This window comes from Argiope bruennichi, chromosome 3 (genome assembly GCF_947563725.1).
Source record: "Argiope bruennichi chromosome 3, qqArgBrue1.1, whole genome shotgun sequence".
Lineage (NCBI taxonomy): Eukaryota > Metazoa > Arthropoda > Arachnida > Araneae > Araneidae > Argiope > Argiope bruennichi.
The window spans coordinates 1,843,049-1,864,299 of record NC_079153.1 but is presented as its reverse complement, the minus strand read 5'-3'; the positions used below and the strand labels follow the sequence as shown (position 1 = coordinate 1,864,299).

General features: G+C 32.9%; 1 protein-coding gene across 1 annotated transcript in view; it reads left to right on the top strand.

Moving 5' to 3' along the window:
• The window catches only part of LOC129964198 (uncharacterized), a 47,030-nt gene extending 27,328 nt beyond the window's left edge, over positions 1-19,702 (top strand). The window contains exons 9-15 of the mRNA XM_056078919.1: positions 53-400; positions 3,782-4,065; positions 10,509-10,685; positions 11,955-12,116; positions 13,360-13,582; positions 16,432-16,623; positions 19,184-19,702. Coding sequence (XP_055934894.1) covers positions 53-400; positions 3,782-4,065; positions 10,509-10,685; positions 11,955-12,116; positions 13,360-13,582; positions 16,432-16,623; positions 19,184-19,638 — 1,841 coding nt within the window. The 3' untranslated portion in view covers positions 19,639-19,702. The remainder of the gene's footprint in view (positions 1-52; positions 401-3,781; positions 4,066-10,508; positions 10,686-11,954; positions 12,117-13,359; positions 13,583-16,431; positions 16,624-19,183) is intronic.
• Positions 19,703-21,251: the final 1,549 nt, after the last annotated feature.

Here is a 21,251-nt window from a genome sequence, read left to right as displayed (position 1 = left end):
CTTGACATCGCACATTTTGTAATAAGCAATGACTTCAGTTCATTGATTTCAGTACTGTTTGAGATCAGCAGCATTCCTGTATATGAAGTGGTTTCCTACGTAAGACTGAAAACTTCCAGCGAAATCTCTGAACAACTTTTGGCTTCAAAGAGCCGTGTGGTCTCTCTTAAACGAATAACCCTTCCTCCCCTGGAAATAATGGGAATGTTGCTTACCATAAGACTGACAAAAAACGTTACTAGAGTTTTAGGGGAAAAAAATACTACAACAAGTCACTTCTGGATCGATTCAACTATGAGTTGGATTAAAGTTTCTAGTAGCAGATGGAAAGCGTTTGTCATGAACCGCATGAAAGAAATACAAGTGCTTACAAACAAAGACTCTTTGCATCACTGCTCCGGTAAGGAAGACAATCCCGTCTATCTACTAACCAGAGGAATTAGCGCCGAGTCATTTCCAAATAACTCCAAATAAATGGAAAGGCCATTCCTCCTGATGCCTGATGACCTACTTGCCATAAACGAATTTCCTTGCATCTCGGAAAATTAATACCTTCTCGAAATGAAAAAGAACTTTGTGGACTTTGAATTGACTTGAGATACTAATATAACGCTTTCTCAGTGTTCCTGATTTCTTGAATTGTTCGAGTAATAAGTATGTAAAAATTTTACGTTTTAGCTTATATTTTCAGGTTTGCCAACAACTTTATGAGTTCAATGTGTAAAAAGGCTGGTATGCTCAGTCTTGAGGAGCTAAAGGTAGCAGAGAGTTTCTTAATTGAGAGTATTCAATGAACAGAATTTGTAAATGGTATAAAATGTTTGTGCAAAAATTTAAATGCCCCACCTTCAAGGAAATTAAATATTTTGTTCCCCTTTAATGAAATGGGTAATCAGAGTAGGCGGAATATTGCCTAATTCTATCAATCTTGACAATAAACATCCATTTATACTTCCTCCTTTCCAAACGCAAATTAACTCAATTGAAAATACAGCATTATCATGAAAGGTACTTACATTCCGGTCCCCAAACCCTGCTATATCAAATCAGACACAATTATTGGGCGCTGAACGTTCGAAATTTATGCTGAAAAATAGTTCATGACTGCATTCGGTGTTTCAGAGTGAACCCTAAACTCTGTTCTCAGAAAATGGGAGTTTTACCCAAATAAAGGATAACTCTAGGATTTATATTTGATTAAGTAGGCATTGACCTGTGTGGTCTCTTTTTCCTTAAAAATAAATATCAAAAAAGGGATCAATCCAAATATTAAATGTGTATAATATGCCGTGTATTTTTATTCTTATTCTTATTTGTTTTCGTTTTTGTACTAAATAGTGTAGTATAAAGTGTGCAATTCCTTTTGTATGTAATTAAAAGAATATAATTTTAGAATCGAAATATTATTGTTATATACTGTTGTGAATTGTGATAAGAGTTGTTGAATATAATATTTCAACCCAGGAATGGATGTTCCGTATTGCAAGATGTAGATTATTTCTTCTCCGAAGATGGGAGCATTGCTATGACTTCCAGGTTGTCTGTCGTCTACGCAATTATTTGTATTTTCTTTTTTGTTGCTCTCTGCCCTTGAAAATTCGTTGTAAAAGGAAGAGAGAACTGAAGCGATGGCGTAGAATGCATGCAGAAATAAACATATTTTGTGTAAGTTCATCATCTGTTGAGAATCGTTTGTGAAAAATTGATAGAAATTAGCAAATAGAGTTAATATTAGCATTTGCAGCAGCGTTAATAAAAAGTGCTACAGATGCAAATAACAGAATGATGCTAATGAAAATAAAGAGGCAATTTTTGAATATTGTTCCTTCTGAAGGGTCCAATAATATGTTGTGTCAAAAATTGAAAATCCATATGTGTTAAATTTAAATTACAATTCCGTAAAATAATTATTGTCCCTTTTCATAATAAATACTTCATTTTTCATTTTCATGGGCATATCTTCAAGACGGTCAACGTATTGATCTAAAATCGCTGATTTTCATGAAATAGGGTTTTTTAGATTTTCGTAATTCAAATCAGTTTTTGAGACAAAAGAATTAAATTGTCTTTTGTTAGAGACTCAAGAATATTTTATTAAATATGACTCATAGGACCCAGAGTCTGTATAATTCCGTTATTCATCAGAGCATTTATTGATTCAAGTTATACAAATAATGGAGTAATTCAAGTTATAAAATAATGGCCTAAAGCTTTCTTTAGGCCATTATTTTTTATAAAATATATATGCCTGTTTTTAGTAGTTTAGAAATTAGCTGTTAGGTCCCAAATTAACTTGAATATCTTATATATATTAAACCATGTTTGCCTTAAATAACACTGAATTTTGAATTATAATATAGATATTTAAAAGCTACTGTCATTTTTTTACTTCCATATATTTATTTTTTTATAAAATATCATGTTTCGTATTTTTTACTTTATACAACCACGTGCTAAAAATTAAATTTTTAGGGTAAATTTGCAGACAGAATAATTTTTTAATTTCCATTTTTGTCATCATAGAGGAACACGTTGATTAAAGATAATTTTTTTCCATGAAAGTGTTACACATCCATGCATATTAAATTTTACATACATATTACATGTATATTACTTTTATTTGGCTATAATGTGCTTCTTTTTAATTACAGCCAGTCACACTATTACCACAGCACTTAGCCGTACAAACAGGGATTATTGTAACTGGCTGTTATGCTCATTAACTATCCAAATTTTGCCTAAGAAAACAACGGCCAACAAAAATTCAAAGAATCTTTAAACTGTTTGTAAACGGCTAGAAATCTTTTCCATCATTTCTTTTAATCTTTTCAAATTTTCAGGTTATTGAAATATTGCGTTAAAATTAGCATCCATAGTGAGTCTAATGTCTCTGAGTTCGATGCGTTTTGTTACGTAGTGCTGGACTGAGCCTATTTCCCCACAAATGCATATATTATGCTCTTAGGAATTATCTTAATATATTTTTAAATGAAATAAAAATGGAGAAATAAATTATAACACTCAATAATCGATATAATTGAAGTGAAAATTACTTGAATTTTGAAATGAAATAAAAATTATTTTTGTACTGTAGTATATTTGATAGTCATCGTGGAAAAACATCAATTGTGTTCACTTTTGAATTAAAATTTCAAACACGTAGCTCCAAAGTGCACATTCCCATTCTCTAAAGTGGCAAGTCTGATAGCCCTAGGTTCCGTAGAATGCAAATAACACACATTCATTTTCTTTATAAATCGAAATAAATACTATTGCATCGCATGTAATAGACTAAGTGGTGAAGGAAATACTAGTTAAATATGTAAACCTGTGACCAATAATTGAAAGTTGTTCTTTCAAAAAAAAAAACTTTTATCTTTTTTATTGAATTCTTCTATAAGCTTTCAAAGCAAAATTTGTGAACGTGCGATTGTCCCTTTTCCACATTTTTAATAATTTTTCCAATCGTTAAATCATAGTTAAACCGTTAGGGCTTAACTTATTTTTATTGAATCTGACGAGTTATTCTTTGAAAATTTAATGTGTAGCCCTGATTTCAAAACCATTCGCAATTTACTTCTCCGGATTTTTTTAAATTCATCTTATTTTTTATAGAGTATAAAAATTTTCAAACAAAGAATTTCTAATGATCTTGTATGATTTCTTTAATATCAAATTATAAAATATTTATGAAATTTCATGGAAAGAAAATTCTTCTTCAGTGGCTTTTTCTTTCTTTAAAGCAAAGTGATTTTTTACTTCAATTTTTTTTTATTCACAGGAATGGATGCATCCGCGCTACTTTTAGCGACCCTCATTGTTTGTATTGCGGTTATGATTGTACTTTGGGCAAGAAACAGAGAGAAAAACCACAACTTGTTCAAGCGCTATGGAATTCCTGGTCCCGAGCCCTCGTTCTGGTGGGGCAACTTAAAAGACATGAAGTACAAACCAACCAAAAACGAAACTATAACTGCGTGGCTCAAGAAATACGGAGACGTATTTGGATATTTTTTGGGTGAAGTGCCGTTCGTCGTAGTGAAGGACTTGGAAATGTTAAAGCAGGTGAGACTGATTGCTACGTTTTACTTTTTGTTGAATACTTCTATAAATGCTGTTCAATTCACCGAATATTTCAAATGAAAATCGGAGGCTTGATGTTATGTAATATTTATCAACTTTGACTTGCATTGGTAGTTGATATATAAAATTTAATTCAAAAATTTTTCGTTACAGTTGTTAATTGTGAAATGTTCCATGTCAACGCGATAGGCGATTTCTTTCTGTTCATTAATTTTGCATGCGTTTGCTTAGAATAATTAACATGGAGTCATGGAGGTCAGCATGTAAAAGAGGCATGTAGATGATGTTAAAAAATGTAACAAAAATAAAATTCTCTAAATTTTTTTGTTGGCCTATGCATGAAAGACTCACTCAGAACTTGTTTCTGGTCTTCCTGCACTCTTCCCTTAACCAAGACATCGATAGTTTTCAATTTGGCGCCACTTACGCGTGTATTAAAGTACAGAGAATCAGCATCGAGCTTACTTAGGAACCCACATTGAATGGTTATTATTTAGTCAAAGTCGAATCAGTCTCTTTTGATCTTGTTCGAACATTTTATTATTTTATGTGAATTTATTTATATATGCTGTTTTAGCTTGATTTTATACGAATCCCAGTTACTTACATTTGAAAATTAATATTATTTAATATTAAAGTTAAAAGTAAATAACTTATAAAGTTCATTGCTGAACTCAAGTTGAAAGCATTAAAAAAAAAAGTGCAAATATATTCTTATAAATTTACAAAGCTGAAATAAATAGTAAAGTTATTATATGTATATATGCGAGATGTTTCTCACTTACATGTATAAAATTGGCAAGGAGGCAGAAAATATCAATAGGAATCAAAATTACATAAGAAAGCTGGGTGCAAAATGCCTCCCTTAAATGATAAAGAAGCATAAAGACAAAGTAGGGCACAGTACAGACGGCAGTTTTAGCCCTTAACTGTGGACGTGCGGTCTGTGAGACCGCTAGCGATGGATTTTCCGTCTCCCCTATTCTATTTTTAGCTCAATTGACCCTGTAGCTTCCTGTCTTGTGACCTTCAATACACGTGTACTTTTTCAACCGATTTCAGCAGATGCTTTTTAAAATAATTCAGTTATCTCTTCTAGCGCGGTCTCTAAGACCGCATCTCCCTGTTAGTGTCCCATTGATAAAGAAGGCTTAGCAGATGCCGCTAAAATTTGGGCCCCGAAATATCATCCAGTTTACTGATCCTATTATGAAGCAGTGCTCCAGTCACTTTTAAATGAAGCATAAAGTGATTTTAGTGATAAGGATAATTATACAGAGAAGTTTTTCAATGAAAGTTCGCATTCAACTGATTTTGATATGTATGTTCAAACATAATTCATTTTTCTAGTGATAATGTATTTTGAAAAATTTATAAAATATATTAATATACCGAAAGATATATATAAAGAATTTATAGGTTGATTTTTATACTAGATATTTACCTGTATGTTTAAAATGCCCTAGAAAACTGTGCTAAGAAAGTCATGCAAGCCGATAAAAAAAAGGGCCAATTTTACACATTGTCATTTTTTTTTATTTTTCATATAAATGTTGAATTTTACATTATATTGTCTTCTATATACCTTCATATACTGTAAAAGTAAATATGATTTAAAAAGTAAAAAGTAATAGGCCTTTTCAAGAATATTATTTATTGTATTTAATTTAATTTGAGAAGAAAATATATGTTCCAAAGCATTTACTTTTTTCAATGATAATATATTTTGAAAAATTTCTAAAACATAACTATATATCAAAAAAAATATCTGCAAAATATACTGGCAGTTTTTCATACTAATACATTCATTAGAAAATTTAATTTGAATGTAAATGAAATGCGGTCTCTTAGACCGCACCTCCCCAGTTAAGTCCTAAAATTTCACCTCCCCAGTTAAGGGTTAAATTCTTTATTATACAAAAATACAGTACAATAGTTAAAAGCATCGAAGGAAGTTCTTGAAATGACGCCCATCAACGTTCATGCACGTTCGACACTTAAGGTGCACGGATCGGCCAACATTTTCAAAAATACTGACGAGGATCCTAGCAGCAGCTGTGGCGATTCTTATAACAAGACATTGCCCTTCAGGACACTACACAACTAAAAATCAAAAGCTGATAAATCAGGAGGTTTTGGTGGCTATGCGACGTGACCACCATGCCCATTCCATCTACCGCCAGATAATCACGTACGAAAATTCCATAATAAGATGAAGCCCAATGGTTATCAAACCCCATTCGGCATCGAACTTGTGCATGAATATTTGTTAGAAATTCCGGAAGGACCTTCTGAAGAGAGTTGAAAGAAAGATCTGCATTCGAGGTGGTAAGTTGAACGGACCGATTCCCGCCCGCACTTTCATATCGAAGAAGCGGTCTGACTGTGCTTCATTATTAAACAAAACACGGAAAACCACTGTGCGAACGTCGAAGATCATCTTCATCCTGAAATACTTGATTACTTGAAAATGAAAACGATAGAAGCCTTCGCTGTGCATGACTCGCCATAATTCGTATGCATAATTCGTATGAATAATGCGAATGTATAGCGGTAATATATATATACTGAAACTGGGATTTAGTGCACAGCTTTCAAAAGACCTCTTCTGAGTCGATTATTCATACTGCTCGAAAACCACCAGGTGTCCTGCATCGAAAATCTGAAGGAAACATGCCCACACAGGTTCTAAAGAAACATTTGGTGATTTGGTATTAGCCTAGTTGGAAACCTTTCCTGACACAGCCTTACAGTAGTGCGTCTATCTCCATTACCTGGGCCATAAACGAAGTGAATATCGTCTAAATATTCAGCGTTAATGAAAGGATTCATTTCCATCTCACTCAGTCGCCGGCTTCAAAGAGAAACCCGAGATCGCTCTCACATCGGCACCTATTCTTTCAGGATTCTGAGTATTTATGTGATTTTCATTTTGTTGATGTTTTCTACTTCCCCTTGAAGTTTGTGCGTGGAGATCAGAATAACACCGTATTATGTGTATCCCGCAGACAATTATTTCCTTAAATATTGTAACTAGACATATACTTCCAAATGATAGTTTCATATAAAATTTCGCTAAATAAAATAGGCAATGGTATAAATACGCTTTGGAATAATGTCATGAAAATGTGTCTTGGCACTTTCTTCCCAGAGCCTCTTAGTTATTAAATATTTTTCTTACATACATCTATGTACAGATGCCGAAGGAAAAAGGAGCCACCCAACTTTATTCTACTATCAATCATCGCGCAGGAAAACTAAAATAACTTTTCAAAATCTAGTAACATATACTAATAGACGTGCATAAAATTTTCTTAGGGATTGTCCACGTATTTAAAATTGTTCCAACTTTTAAATTTCCAACAGTAACACTCCTTTTTTTATGTTATGTACAAATTTCGCATGGAAAAATTATATAGAGTACACATTTTGGTTAATATACCATAATAACATCGAAAAATATTTAACATATTTAATGAAATGGTTGTTTCCATATTTAGATGAGTAATATTTATATATTCTCTGAATGTCGTTGATAATATTGATACGAAATTTCCGGGTTCGTTTGGATAGTGGAAGCTACATGGTGTGGAGAACGCGCAATCAGCAGTAGAAAATAAAACTACGATGTTTATTTACACGAAGACACACAGGATAGCACAAAGACGACACTATATACAGCATAGAAGATGATTATCTTCAGCCGAGATGTGCAGTATACAACAGCATACAACAAGACTCTACTGCAGACAGTAGAGCACAGCTTAGTTCAGCACCAGTCACCAGCTTGACTCCGTCGCTGCTCTGCTAATCTCTGGAAGACCAGTTCTTCACAGTCGATTCCGACTACTTTTCTCTGTCTCTTCCGACTACTCTACTCTGGCAGCTGCGGCTGCCTCCTTTTATAGGTCTCTGGAGGCGGGGCTAGAAGCCTCTCAACCAATCAGGAACGTTCGAGGCGCATCTCGGTTCCTACTGGACGGAACGGGAAATTCCTCGATGTTTCGGGTATAATCTATTTTGGCGCCAAAGTCGACAAATGGTCGCCAAGCTCCGGCGCCTCCGACGCGACACCCGGACTCCGTCCAATACAGATTACTGTAAAACTGTCTTTCTGATGGTGGAACCAACTATGCTGGGAAGCAGCATTACAGATTCGTAACAATATATTTTTGTTTTTGTAGTACTTTAAAAGTATTTAAAGTTTCAATCTACGTTATAAAATTGTTTGCTACTTCATGCACGATAAAATATTTAGAGTGAAAATTTGTGGGTTGAAGTTTAATTCTTTTCCGCTAAGAAATATCCAAGGGCATTCAAAGTTTTACTTAAATTACACCTGAACTTGAATTGTCATTAAGCTGAAAACATCAAAATGAAAGTTTTGTTATACCAGCAGAAGAAATAATATTTAATATATTCTTTTATTGTTTAAAATAAATATTAATTTTAAAGTTAGATAGAGAGAGAGAAAAAACACTTGATTGATCTGCATTCTTTTTCTGATCTGCATTCTTCTCATCAAAAATAGAAAGGGTACATCACTTTATTTTAGGAGCACATAAAATAATAGTGCGTCTTTTTCACTGATAAATGTAAATGAGTTTTCTCTCTTGTTCTATCGGCGTTCAGATTCAATACAATGTATTACGAAGATGCGTGTGCAGGATATATGCTAGTTAATAGACATGGTTGCAAATCTCAGAGCATCATTTTAAATATTCGCTCATTTGTTCTGCTTATCTTTAATTCGCATTATTGTTGAATTTTCTTAATCTATTATTCATCTGGTAGTTCGCTGCTTCTGATATGAGCAGAAATTTGAAAGCATAAAAGTGTCAGTTAGTAAACACTTATTCAGTGCAAAAGAAATTGTCGTAAGTAAATGTTTGTCAGGTGGTACGTTATTCTATCATTTTGATTTTAAGAAAATTTTCTAATCATGCAAAATACTGCCCACTTTGATTTTTCGGCAGTTTCAAATTCGAGAAGAAGAAAATGGAAAAGAATTTTGAGATACTGAACATTTAAAATATCTCAGAGAATGCACTGCAAGAAAATAAAATACTATGCTTGCACTTATATACTTTCAAAAAGAATAATAGTCAGTAACAAGGAAAGTTTAGATATGCTGGTTATTTAAGGTGGGTATAATCGTAATCCTGTCCTATTTGTAGAAGAATATAAATATATTTTTCCTCTTTACAGCATCCTTCTACGAAATGTGTTTACAGAAAGGATTAGCAATTACAAACATATACGAAAATGCAGAAATTCACAAGATTTCTATTAGAATATTCTTATGATTATAACACTTTCTATTCCTAATTTTGTGTGTGAGAATGGAAAAGCAAACTATTTTGACCTTTAGTAAATGTTTACAATAAAGTAATGAAATATTTCGGCTTTCTATAAAATTATTCGATAAACTTTCAGATGCAACAAATATTCCTTATTATGCCTTATTATCACTTCCTATACTGCAGCAGTTTGCAGCAAGGGCACAAAACCAATTAAAGAATTATTTTTACTCTTTACTAAAATAAGTTAATAATACGAACTCTTTTGGCAGGAATATGGTTGCCCATTTCCATAAAGGAGCTTAGCATTTTTTTTACAAGCTGTACTTATTTTGAATCGTTCAGCTCTGTGATGGTAGAATTGTGCAATCGCTTTTAGATTCATTTTCGGTTGCATTAGAATTCTAGATTCTGTACTGTTGTGCACTTGTTGATGACAATATAATATTGCTGTATTTTCATAGCGGAATAATAAATAAATTTCTTGGTTCTTATGTATTTTTGATTGTATAAGAGAAGTGATGTTAGGCAGTTACTTCGAGAAAGTTATTATCGGAAATGTTATTAAGAAATTAATTAAGTTAATTTATTAACTTAATAATATTTAATAATTAATTAAGGAATAATAATAATTAAGAAAAGAAATTATTCGGAAATAATTTTAGCAATAAATAATGAAATATATTAAAGATTAAATAAGCCAAATAATAAAAATGCCAAGACAATTGAAAATGCGTTCACTATTTTATTTATAAAACAGTTTTTTTTTTGTTATGCGAACATTAAATTATTAAAACAAACTTTAAACTGAATGAAACACTGCAAATATTACGGTAAGAAAGTTACCTAATGCATATCACAAGGAATATAAAAAAACATATTTGAAAACATTATTAAAAATTGAGATCTATTATAAATGTAAAGAAAATGTTGATTTATTTAATATTTTTATAATTATGATAAGTAATTATAATTTTAATTTTATAATCAAACTTTTACAACTTTTGCTTTGAATTATAGATTTTTTCCCTTAATTATTTTTATTTTTTAGTACATTTTCTCTCTGAAAAAAAAAAGAGTGCATTTATAATATATTCATGTTTCTTATTGTTTTTGTTCCAACAGATGTTCATCAAAGATTTTGAATTCTTTCGCAATCGACCTCTGTTCATAGATTTACCACCATTGAGCGAAACACTTATTGGATTAAATGGCAAGCGTTGGACCGATGTGAGAAATTTTCTCTCTCCCATCTTTAGTTCGGGGAAGATCAAGTTCATGTCACACATTTTCAGACGAAAAGTAGGCCACTTATATTAAGCCATTCATTGAAGATCTTAATATATTAGCATTAGATTTGTAGTTTGCCATTGCAAGATGATTCAAATCGATTGTTCAGTAATTTGCAAAGAGGCCAAGAATTCAGGGTGCATAAAAGTATCATTTGCAGTCTTTAAGGGTACTTCAGAAATACAGGAATAAGTAATTTTTTTTAGAAAGAGCATGAGATCCCAAACTCAAATTGCTATTGAAACATCAGATTATTTGCAGGAAAATGAATGCAATCTAGTTTTAATATAATTCAAATTTGCAACAGCATCACATATAACAACATCATATAAAACATATTCGTCTCATGACAGCAAGTATCTTGCATTTTGAATGTAACTATTCCAAAGATTTGCCGCTGCTATTGAGCCCTATATGCCATTGTTTTCGTAAATGCTGCGCAAATTTATTAATGTTGTTTAACAGAAAGCATTATTGAACCGCTGGGAATTTATACTCTATTAAACCTGCAATGCACATTTCATTTCATTTTCTTGGGTTTTTTTCTTCGGACAAAAATTTCCTGTAGGTCTTAAATTTTGTGTTTGGATTACCAAGTTCTATTGTGAAAATGATTCATTCTGTGCTTGATCTAATCTTAGATTGTGATTCTTAGTTGAAAATGATTAATTCTGTGATTAATGTGCCTGATCTAATCTTAGCTTTTTCAACACTATTTTGTAATACCTTGTCAAAGCCAAGTAATGTTAAAGGAGGAAATATGGGAGCGGGCATAAAAACAGCGAAGGATGGCTAGACGCATCATTTGATTATGCCAAAGCCTGTCATTGCATTGGTTGATTTCCCTGCCTAAGGAGTATTTTTTAAGAAACCGTATTTTCAATTCATAATTCTCAAAAAGACCACCAACGAGTCCACATGCAATAGTACAGCTCGATGCAGAAGAATATTTTATCAATGTATGGGCTGGCATTTCTGCAGATTGTTTCGCGACTCAGGACTTGACGGAAGAACCTCTCTTCAGATAAGATCTAAAGAAAGCATGGTGTCCTCTAATTACGCTTATTCACTGTCACAGAGATCCCAATAATTGCTATTTCTGCCCATATGTCCATATGCAAAAAAGACTCGTTTGTGCACCAGAGTCTCTTACAAATTACTGTCAGTTATTTTGAATCAATCTGCAATTTTTTTTTCCTCTGAGTGTGTAAATAGTGTAGAACTTATTGAAATTCATATAATGAATGCTTCTTCATGGTGCCATTTTATCTCTTTTTGAAGGTAGACATCACTGTCGATGTCGTTGCAAGCAAAGCGCAGAAGAACGAAGCCTTCGACATGTACAAGGTGGTGCAAGGGCTGACGCTGGATGTTATAGCCGATTGCGCCCTCGCAATGAAAACACGCTGCCAAGACAATCCGCAAGACGCTTTACTCACATCTGTGAGTTACTGTCTTATGTGAAATAATTTTTTTCTAAAATGGGAACTATAATAAAAAGTTTAAAATACTGCAGATATTTAATGTAACTAATCTTTTCTTTTTTATAATGATTTTTTACAGCGTAGACATAATTCAATGGCTTATTTGTTTCTTCATTGTTATAAAATATTTTTCCATTAACTCTATTCTAGAAACTATGATGCAATTCTTTTATTTAAGAAATGTGATATTTTCTACAGAACATGATCTCACAATGAAATGGAGCCCTTAGGTCTACGTGATCCACATAAAACAATGAAAAATCAAAGACTGAAAACCTCTCTCTGAAAAAAAAGATATTATTTGCAGATCAGAAATGGCAAAGCATCCTTTTTACTAATAATGATTTATGTTTATGTGTGATCATACATTTTCAACAGACATGAATATATGCATCTTGCCATTGCATCTCATTTGCTTTTGTTTAAAAAAATATTTTACATACCTAGGCATTCAAAATATTTCAAAACACTAAATGACTCAGTTTTTTTTTTTTTTTTCGTTTTACTATTGCAAAATACAATTTTAAGTGTATCAATAGAATTTCAGATGATGATTAGGCAACAAGAATTGATGTTACTTTTGCTCCTCATCACTCCTACGTCCAACGTGGAGAAAAGCTATTCCTTATCCAGAATTATAAAAAGTACCCCCAAGTGTATAGTTTTCTTCAAAATTTACTTTTATTTGTATTTATTAGATAGAATGTTTTTGTTGGTTCGAATATAACAATGTTTATTAAACTAAAATTCAAATCAATCTCATTTGAATCTGCATCTCAATTAAATAATCTTCATTGATTACAATAAATTGTTACTTGATTTTCTCACTGTAAAAATTATGGTGTTGTTATTGACATTTTATAATAAAAAAATTATTTTACTTAAACCATGACACGAGAATGCCGTTTCTGACACAGGCTAGTTAAACCATACAAAAAATGAATTCAAGCAATGATAGTTATAAATATTTTTTTTTAAATATGGCAATAAAAAAACTATAATATGGGCGAATAAGCTGGTCGCCAAAGGCGGCTAAAATATTAAGAATACTGGATATGTGTCAGTTGAAAATTGCTATAATATGAAATACATCATCTTTCATATTCACTCTCATTCCATTTATTGTAATAATTTGCAGTTTTGCCCAATTTGATTAACAACGCCTCATTTAAATTGTTTCCTTTCCAACTCATTTTTGACAGGTCCAGAGTTATCTTTGCCGAAGCCACAAGACAGCCACGCATTATACTTTCATGTTCCCGTCCATAGCGTACGTCATGAAACTTATCAATAAACTCAAGACAGCGGAAAAAATGATGGATCTCGTCGTGAGCAGCGTGAGCAAAGCCATTACTGAAAGGAACAAGAATCCGGAAATCAAGAGCATGGACTTTTTACAGCTGATGCTAGAGCGACGAGAGAACAGTAAGAACCAAGCATTTTTCATTCTGTGTTCATAAGTACACACGCTATTTGACGAACGGCTTCGCTTTTCAATCCATTCTTTCTTGAAACCAACGACATTTTATTCTCCTAAAGAAGGCCGCTAATTCGCATTTTGCATGGTTCAATTACTTGATATAAGAACTGTTCAAAAATTATTGCTTCAAAGGTCAAAAATTATTGCCATCTCCAAGCAGTATCGACAGCAATTGCTGACCGCGAACGCAGGACGATTGTCTTCTTTATTTTTGAACGAAGGGCCATTTGCTATTAATGTTGTCTTGTAAAATTCCAACAATAGTTAACACAAATCCGATTTAAAGAAAGCCGCATTTTATGATAATTTTTTTTAATGTCGGAATGCTTTTGTGCGTTTTTTATATATATTTACATTTAAAAGAATTTATATAAGCAGTCCTCAATCTGTTCTTGATCCAACAACTAATATCTAAGCTATTAAATAAAGATATATATTTGAAATTGAGAAAAAAAAGGCTCGCAATGACCCAAGAAATGTTTATGTTATTTCTATCAAAATTTTATCATTTTATGTTATTTCTATCAAAAATATAATTTTAAAAAATATTGTTATTTAAGTTTTACTTATTTCTCCATTTTTAAATAGATTATTTATAATTAGATATGTTTAAGGCATTAACATTTTACACTAGTAATTCACGTGACGCATTAACCACTATTCTGTGTCAAAATTAACCAAAAAATAGACCTTTGAATAATACTATTTTGTACCATTTCAACGGCGACTTTCTGGAGAATGCGCCAATCAACACATTCCGCATCAATGAGGTAGCCGCTGACTGAACATAAAATAATGAAACAAATTTTTTACCTCCATCAGCTTAAGTTGAGGAAGAGAGAGGTTCTTCTTCTATTTCTTTTTTTTTCTTTTGTTTAAAATTTTATTACATCAAAAATATTTCACTAGTTATGACCTATAATACCAAGGATATTATACAAATTTAGACTTCGCAATTTATTCAGTAATGCATACATTTTCTCAAACAAAATTATTTATAACCTTTAAAAAACATTTTCATCGAAAAATATATTCTTATCACTACAGGTTTAGAAATTTGTTGTTGGTAAACGATTCGAGAAATTAAATCTATGACACTAACTGCGTTGCATCGAAAAGTATCGTTGCTATGTTCTACAACGTTTTCTTAGTAGTACTCCAACAATTGCTACGTACCAAATTTTAGAATAAAATAATACTAATTAGAAAAAAACGCTTGTTCCAAATCAGATCTGATGCCTTTCAGAGTAAGGAAAGCAAAGAAAACGCTGATCACTTCAATTTAAATAAACAGGTTCCAATTTAAATATTCATGATCACTTGCGACAGCGTGATATTTTAATTTTACTCTCACGATTTGAAAAAAAAAATCATTTCGAATTTATCCCGGCACTCACTCCTAATAGGGCAGTGGTGGCCTAATGGTAGAGTCTCGGCTGCGGAGCCAGAGGGTTTCTGGTTCGAGGCCCGATTCCTCCAAAGAGCCATTGAATAAGCGGTTCTGGTGCACGCTAACTGCATCGGAGTCAAACGTCCTCCTGCCGGTGTGGCGTGGAAGAGTGGAGAGGGGGAGTGCGAGCTCAATGTCGTCCTTGTTATCTGAGTGCGGTTCAACATTACGAAGTCGGACCCAAAATAGCTCTAGAGTTGCTTTAAAACAAGATATTGATATAGCTAAACCAAAATCTCCAAAGTCACATGCTAAAGTGAATGAGATGTTCGCAAATTCTATAAGCCATTTGTTATCTTAAGCCTAATGTCTCTATCGTCTAAGTAATTGAATACTATTAATTACTATGAAGGGCGAACCATAAGATCGCAGAAGTCGAAAAGTATGCACCTGTTTCTTATTCTGCAGCTACGTCCTTCATCGATTTTTTTTTTTTTTTTCATCTGAACTTGTGACATTTTTTTCAAGTGCACAGAGATCTGCTGTTCAACTCTCAATGCCGTTTGTTTTTAAGGTAGATCCGGGGTGACGACTCCCACAAGGGCGTCTTTCACAAGCATTTTCAGAAACATGTCTACTTCAGCTCTTTTCTATTCGAATCAAGCAATCTCTAGATATCATTTCCAAACGGAAAAAATTTTCGAGATGGACAAATTCTTTGATAAAAATAAGTAACTTGATCCGTTTCTGGCCTTTCTTATGAGTCATTTTTCGAAAAAAATGGGGAAATTCTCTTATTACATAAGAATTTTAAACTTTTTTTTTGTATTCTAAAAATAGTTAACATTCTATTGATAAAAGAAGGAAGTGAAGGGAATTCAGGAAAAGTGCACATTTGAGTTGGAGTCGCATTACAACCCGTTTAGAATCTGCCAGACTACTGCTTCGAAATGAACATTCTGTTATTTGTATAACGAATAAATTCACGCCTTTGGATTCGTTGCTCTATGAATGGGTCGTGAACGAACACAAGCAGCGACAGGGAATACTCTTCCCATCATAAAATTGTGTCCTACGATAAAGTCTAAGTAACGCCCTTACATTTAGAGATGCGTCATCCTATTATTTTTTAGTTCATTTCTCTTACTTTCGCATCATTTAGTTACGAAATGTATTTTTTTATTTAGGGAATTGTTTCTCTTATAAATGGAAATCTTTAATATTTTCTCTTTCCGAACAAAATAAAATGTTGCAAATAAATTCGCAGCAGTTAAAAACTCATTCTTACCTACTCTTTCTGCTTTCTAAAGAGCAAATTTATACAAATTTATAAAATAAAACGACTTCTCTTCTGGATGTAAAATGGCTGTTCCATATTTAAATGTATGCCCATTTTCATTTCAGATGAGATGGGTGCTAGACTCTCCAATGAAGACATTCTTCATAATGTGTTTCTTTTTATCCTGGGTGGCTACGAATCGTCTTCCACATCGTTAGCATTTACCTTCCATTTGCTCGTGAAACATCCGGAGATTCAAGAAAAACTTTATGAAGAGATGGAGCGGGCAGAAGACGACAGTTACCACACCATTCAAAGTAAGCAGAATGCCAAGGATCTTTTTCTGTAATGATCTTCCTTCAAATATCTGTGAAAGGATATACCCTCATAAATAATCAGCAATGCACCCATTTCAGTCCTTCTTTTTAGAATACTGTTCCATTCCAGCTAAATTTTTTTTGTTTCTCTGTTTATAGGGTGATGTTACCAATAAGCATTTAGTTCTCGTGACACCCTTACTCCGTAGATAATTTTACTATTGTGAAATCCTATGGCAGTCGATGGATTATTGGCTAGTAATAAAAATCAAGGGCAGAAAGTCTAATGGGCGGTCGATTAGGAAAGAGGTCCATTGATTTGAACACTGAACTTGAAAAAAAAATGGATGGGAATAACCGTCCCATTTCTTTGCCGACATCCATATTTGAAGCATGTGTTGAAACTTTCATTCATTGTATGATCTAAGTTCAAAAATTAAAAGGACCAGGGCTTTTTAGATTTGGAGCACACATTCATTTTGAGTCGATCACATTATTTGCTATAAAATGTAGATGAAGCAATGAGTCATGTCAAATATTTTGATAGTGAGTGGGGGGTGTATGCAAACATGCCTCCCACGCTATTGTCGTTTCGAACCTGTCATCTCTATCAATGTACGTCCAGCTGCTAATCGTTTGTGCCAAATAATAGGCATCTGACCAAAAAATGGAATGTGTGCACAAGTCCATAGTTAAATAATAAAATGTCTCAGAAGCGATATGTGGCATGAAGTACACTGAAAACAATTAGAATAGAAATTCTATCCTTTTTATTTAATTTTTAAAATTTTATTCCGTTTGTTATTTTCTTTCAAGAATGTTTCTGTTTCCAAAACTAAAAGGTCATATTCTTTTACAAAGCAAACTGTGCTTTTTTTTAATGCCATACCTCAAAATGAATGTTTCGTTGTCCTTCTGTTCTGTTGTTCATTCTCGATAGCGTGTTCTTCAGGATAACCGTAAAAAAAGTGGTCACATTTCCCCCATATCTATGGAAAATATATGCAGCATAGTTTTATAGGAATAAAACACATGTATTCTTTGGGCCATCATGGAAGGTGATGAAAATGGAATATGATAATCCAAAATAAAGGATTATCTTTCATAGGAAGCTCCCGGGCTTCGCCTTCCTCACGCATCTTCATTAGAAAAGATTTCCCGCCCTTTCGAAAGGAGGTGTTACGCGTGCTGATCATTCATGCAAGAAATACAATCTTAATTAGCACAAAAATGATGGCTGGAAAGCTGTTTGGGAATGAACCTAATTTCTTAAATCGTACTCGAACTGATTTTTGTTGTGTTTGAATTTTGCCGTGTTTCTTTTACTGTAATTTCTTAAAAATTTTCACTGCAATAATATTTTAAACTCAATATCGAAAGCTGTCTCAGTTTACCGAATTTAGACGCTGGAAGTATGCGAATCAGTTGCTGGATATTCAATTCGTTAGGTCGATTCTAGAAAAAACTTTAACAATTCAATGGTACAGCGGATTCTCCATACATTATGTTCTCTAAAATAGTTGAACTCATTCATGAAATATAAATATGCATATATATTTTACAAATTAATATTTATCCTCAATAATGAACAAAATCTTTTCGCATTACATCCCTCCTCAGCATTAGAGTTACACATACGGAAATAAAGCTGAAAGTTTTTAAATGGATTTTAAAAAATATATTCTAAGACTTTTTTTATGAACTGTTTTTACTTAATATGATATATCAAAAAACATAGAGGAAAAATCAAAAGTCTTTAAGTAAACATTCTAGTATTACCACTTGAATTCTAAATTTATAAAAAGGTATTTAGTTTGACATAAATATGAAGAAAAATATTTTTGTTGCCCACTTAATGATACATAGAAATATAAATGCCATTCGATCCTTAGTTATAGAGTTAATAGTTACTTCATAAAATGTCTCCACAATCTAGTGAATGTTGTGTCTGAGGGAGAGGCCAAAGAGATTTTAGAGGATTTTGATACAATTGCTTCTCCAGAAGTGGCCTATCAGTAAGTTAATATCCAGCTATACGATAACAATTTCAAAAGATGTTTTTCTTTATTTTGGGGGTCTTGATTGTTAAGGATGAAAATCCTTCTCTATAAATAATCCATCTTATTTTGTAGAGTAATTATTAAATGTCACTTTTATACTTAATATGATGATTAAACATGATTCTCAAGCAATCTTGGATGCCTGAATTTCGTGGCAGTCACAAGCCAAAAGATCTAGGGATGCCCAATCCCTATACAACACTTGCGCATGGCTGGAAATGACTTTCATACAAAACTTCTGACGAATAGAAAGACTGTAAACGTGACAAGCTCGTGTCTCTGATGCAAGGGGTTGTCTTTTGACCATCATAAAACGAAAAATAATTACTCAGAGGAACAATGCATTACTTAACCAAAAATAAAAGTGAAACTAACTTTGCAAAAATCGCATAACAAAAATGTTTTAATGTGAAGAATATTCCTAAACAATTTATTACATGTTTTTAATCATGATTTTTCTCAGAAGTTGTGTACTAAATTTTAGTTTTTATCTTTTGCAGATCTTCAGTATCTCAACCAAGTTTTAACAGAATCTCTTCGATTATATCCTCCAATTACAGGTTTTGTAATTCGAGAGTGTATTAGAGACTACCAGGTAGGATCAGTAACAATACCGAAAGGAGCTATCGTGGAAGCTCCAGTTTGGGACATCCATCACGATCCAGATCTGTGGCCAGACCCGTGGAAGTTTGATCCGGATCGTTTTTCGCCCGAAAACAAAGCATCCCTGAATACCATGGCCTACATGCCGTTTGGAATCGGCAGGAGAAATTGCATAGCGGCGAGATTTGCTCTAGCAGAAGCAAAACTCGCAATATTTAGATTGATTAAAAAGTTCAGATTTGAAGCGTGTGAAAAGACTATTGACCCTCTACCTGTGATATGCCAAGGAGTCATGACTTTTCCAGCCACCGGAATCTATATGCGAGCAATACCAAGAACTACAACAATGTAAAATGAAAACAATAGTATCAGTAAATGAGCTTTCATTGCTTAATTTTATTTGATGCAAGAAAACGATTAAGTCCTGTATAATATTAATATTATTACAAACAATAAAGGAAAATATGCATATTTTCATTGTATCATGACCAGAAAGGAGAAAAATATGCGCTTCAAGTGTCTTCATGTTGTATTTGTCTGTTGAGATTTTGGAAGTTTGATGTAGAACTATCACATTTGAAGATCAGTCTTTCGCTCTATTTAATCATGTTGCACAAGTGGAGCAACTAAATGTTAAGCCATACGACATCGCTCGTCCTAGCTCTGAGATATCTGGTCTATTAAGTTGTATATAAATCATTCATTATTTTGTTAAAAAAAAAAGCCTTAATGAAGTTCTACTTGGAAAATGTTTGACACTGGCTGGATGCTGAAAGTCGAGAAACTCGTTGGGCCTTTTTTTTTTAATTCCCACAAATAAGGGGCTTCACCTCCTATTTACTTTCTCTCGCTAACTAGGATATTTTACTCTAATCAGGTTAATGGGATTTCCTGAGAAATTAATTTCCTTCCTCCAGACTGCAGAAGTAAATGGAAACAAACTGTTTTAGAAATGTCATGAACAAAAATTCCAATTACAAATTAAAAAAAAAGATCTTAGTATTAATTAAATTCAATAGAAATCTCATCATAATTTTTTTTGGTAGAAATGAAGAATTAAAACATGAAATTAAAAACTTTTAAACAGATTAAATAAAAACTGGATTAAAACCATTAAAAGATTTTTACTAATATAATATTTTATGGGTTGTTGTTGTTGTTTTAATTTTTACGATGAGCACTTTTAAAAACAATATTTTAAATCCTGCCTACTTCTTCCTGGATTCTAATTCCAGATCTAGGTCTGCTCTGGCCAATGCTACATACAATTAACCATGTGAAAAATTGAATTTTGATCATCAATTATCAGACCAACCTTGTCAAAACTCAGACGTTGTTACTTATTGATGATCATGACGAGTGTTAGTCTCACTGGAAATTACAATCTTTTCAATATAATGGCACATCTGCATCCTTCTTTGAATGAGCAGTAATACGTGGTATATGAACAATTGTCCTTTGTTGGGACCTGTCCACTTCTCCTCAGGCAAAATTAAACGCTTACACTTTCTGACCACGAACCAAGAACCATTGCAAAGCCTATCATTCACGCACACATTTCTTAGCAACATTAAAATGCAGCTTAGCTTTAAGCGTAGCTCTGCAGGCAGAAAGCCGGAAGGAGTTGAAAGAAAGGATGACAACTTATATTTGCCGATCCGCCTACTTTAGATAAAGAACTTAAAACCTCACAATGAGAACATTCTTTCTCGTATCTCAACTATCTAAATATTGATTCCATTTTTTATGTTTTGCCGTCAACGTAGCAGCTGCACTATGAGGTTTTCTTTTCAAATTCGCAGATTCTCGCTCTGTCTTTCTTCCCATTTTTCCTTCGTCTGCTATCGCTGGACGCCCCATTACTATTTTAAAAAATCAATGCAGAGTTTACACGCGTCATGCTTCGGTAATAAGACGATTGGTCGCCGAGAGATGAAAAATGACAGTGACTCGAAAAATGTATAC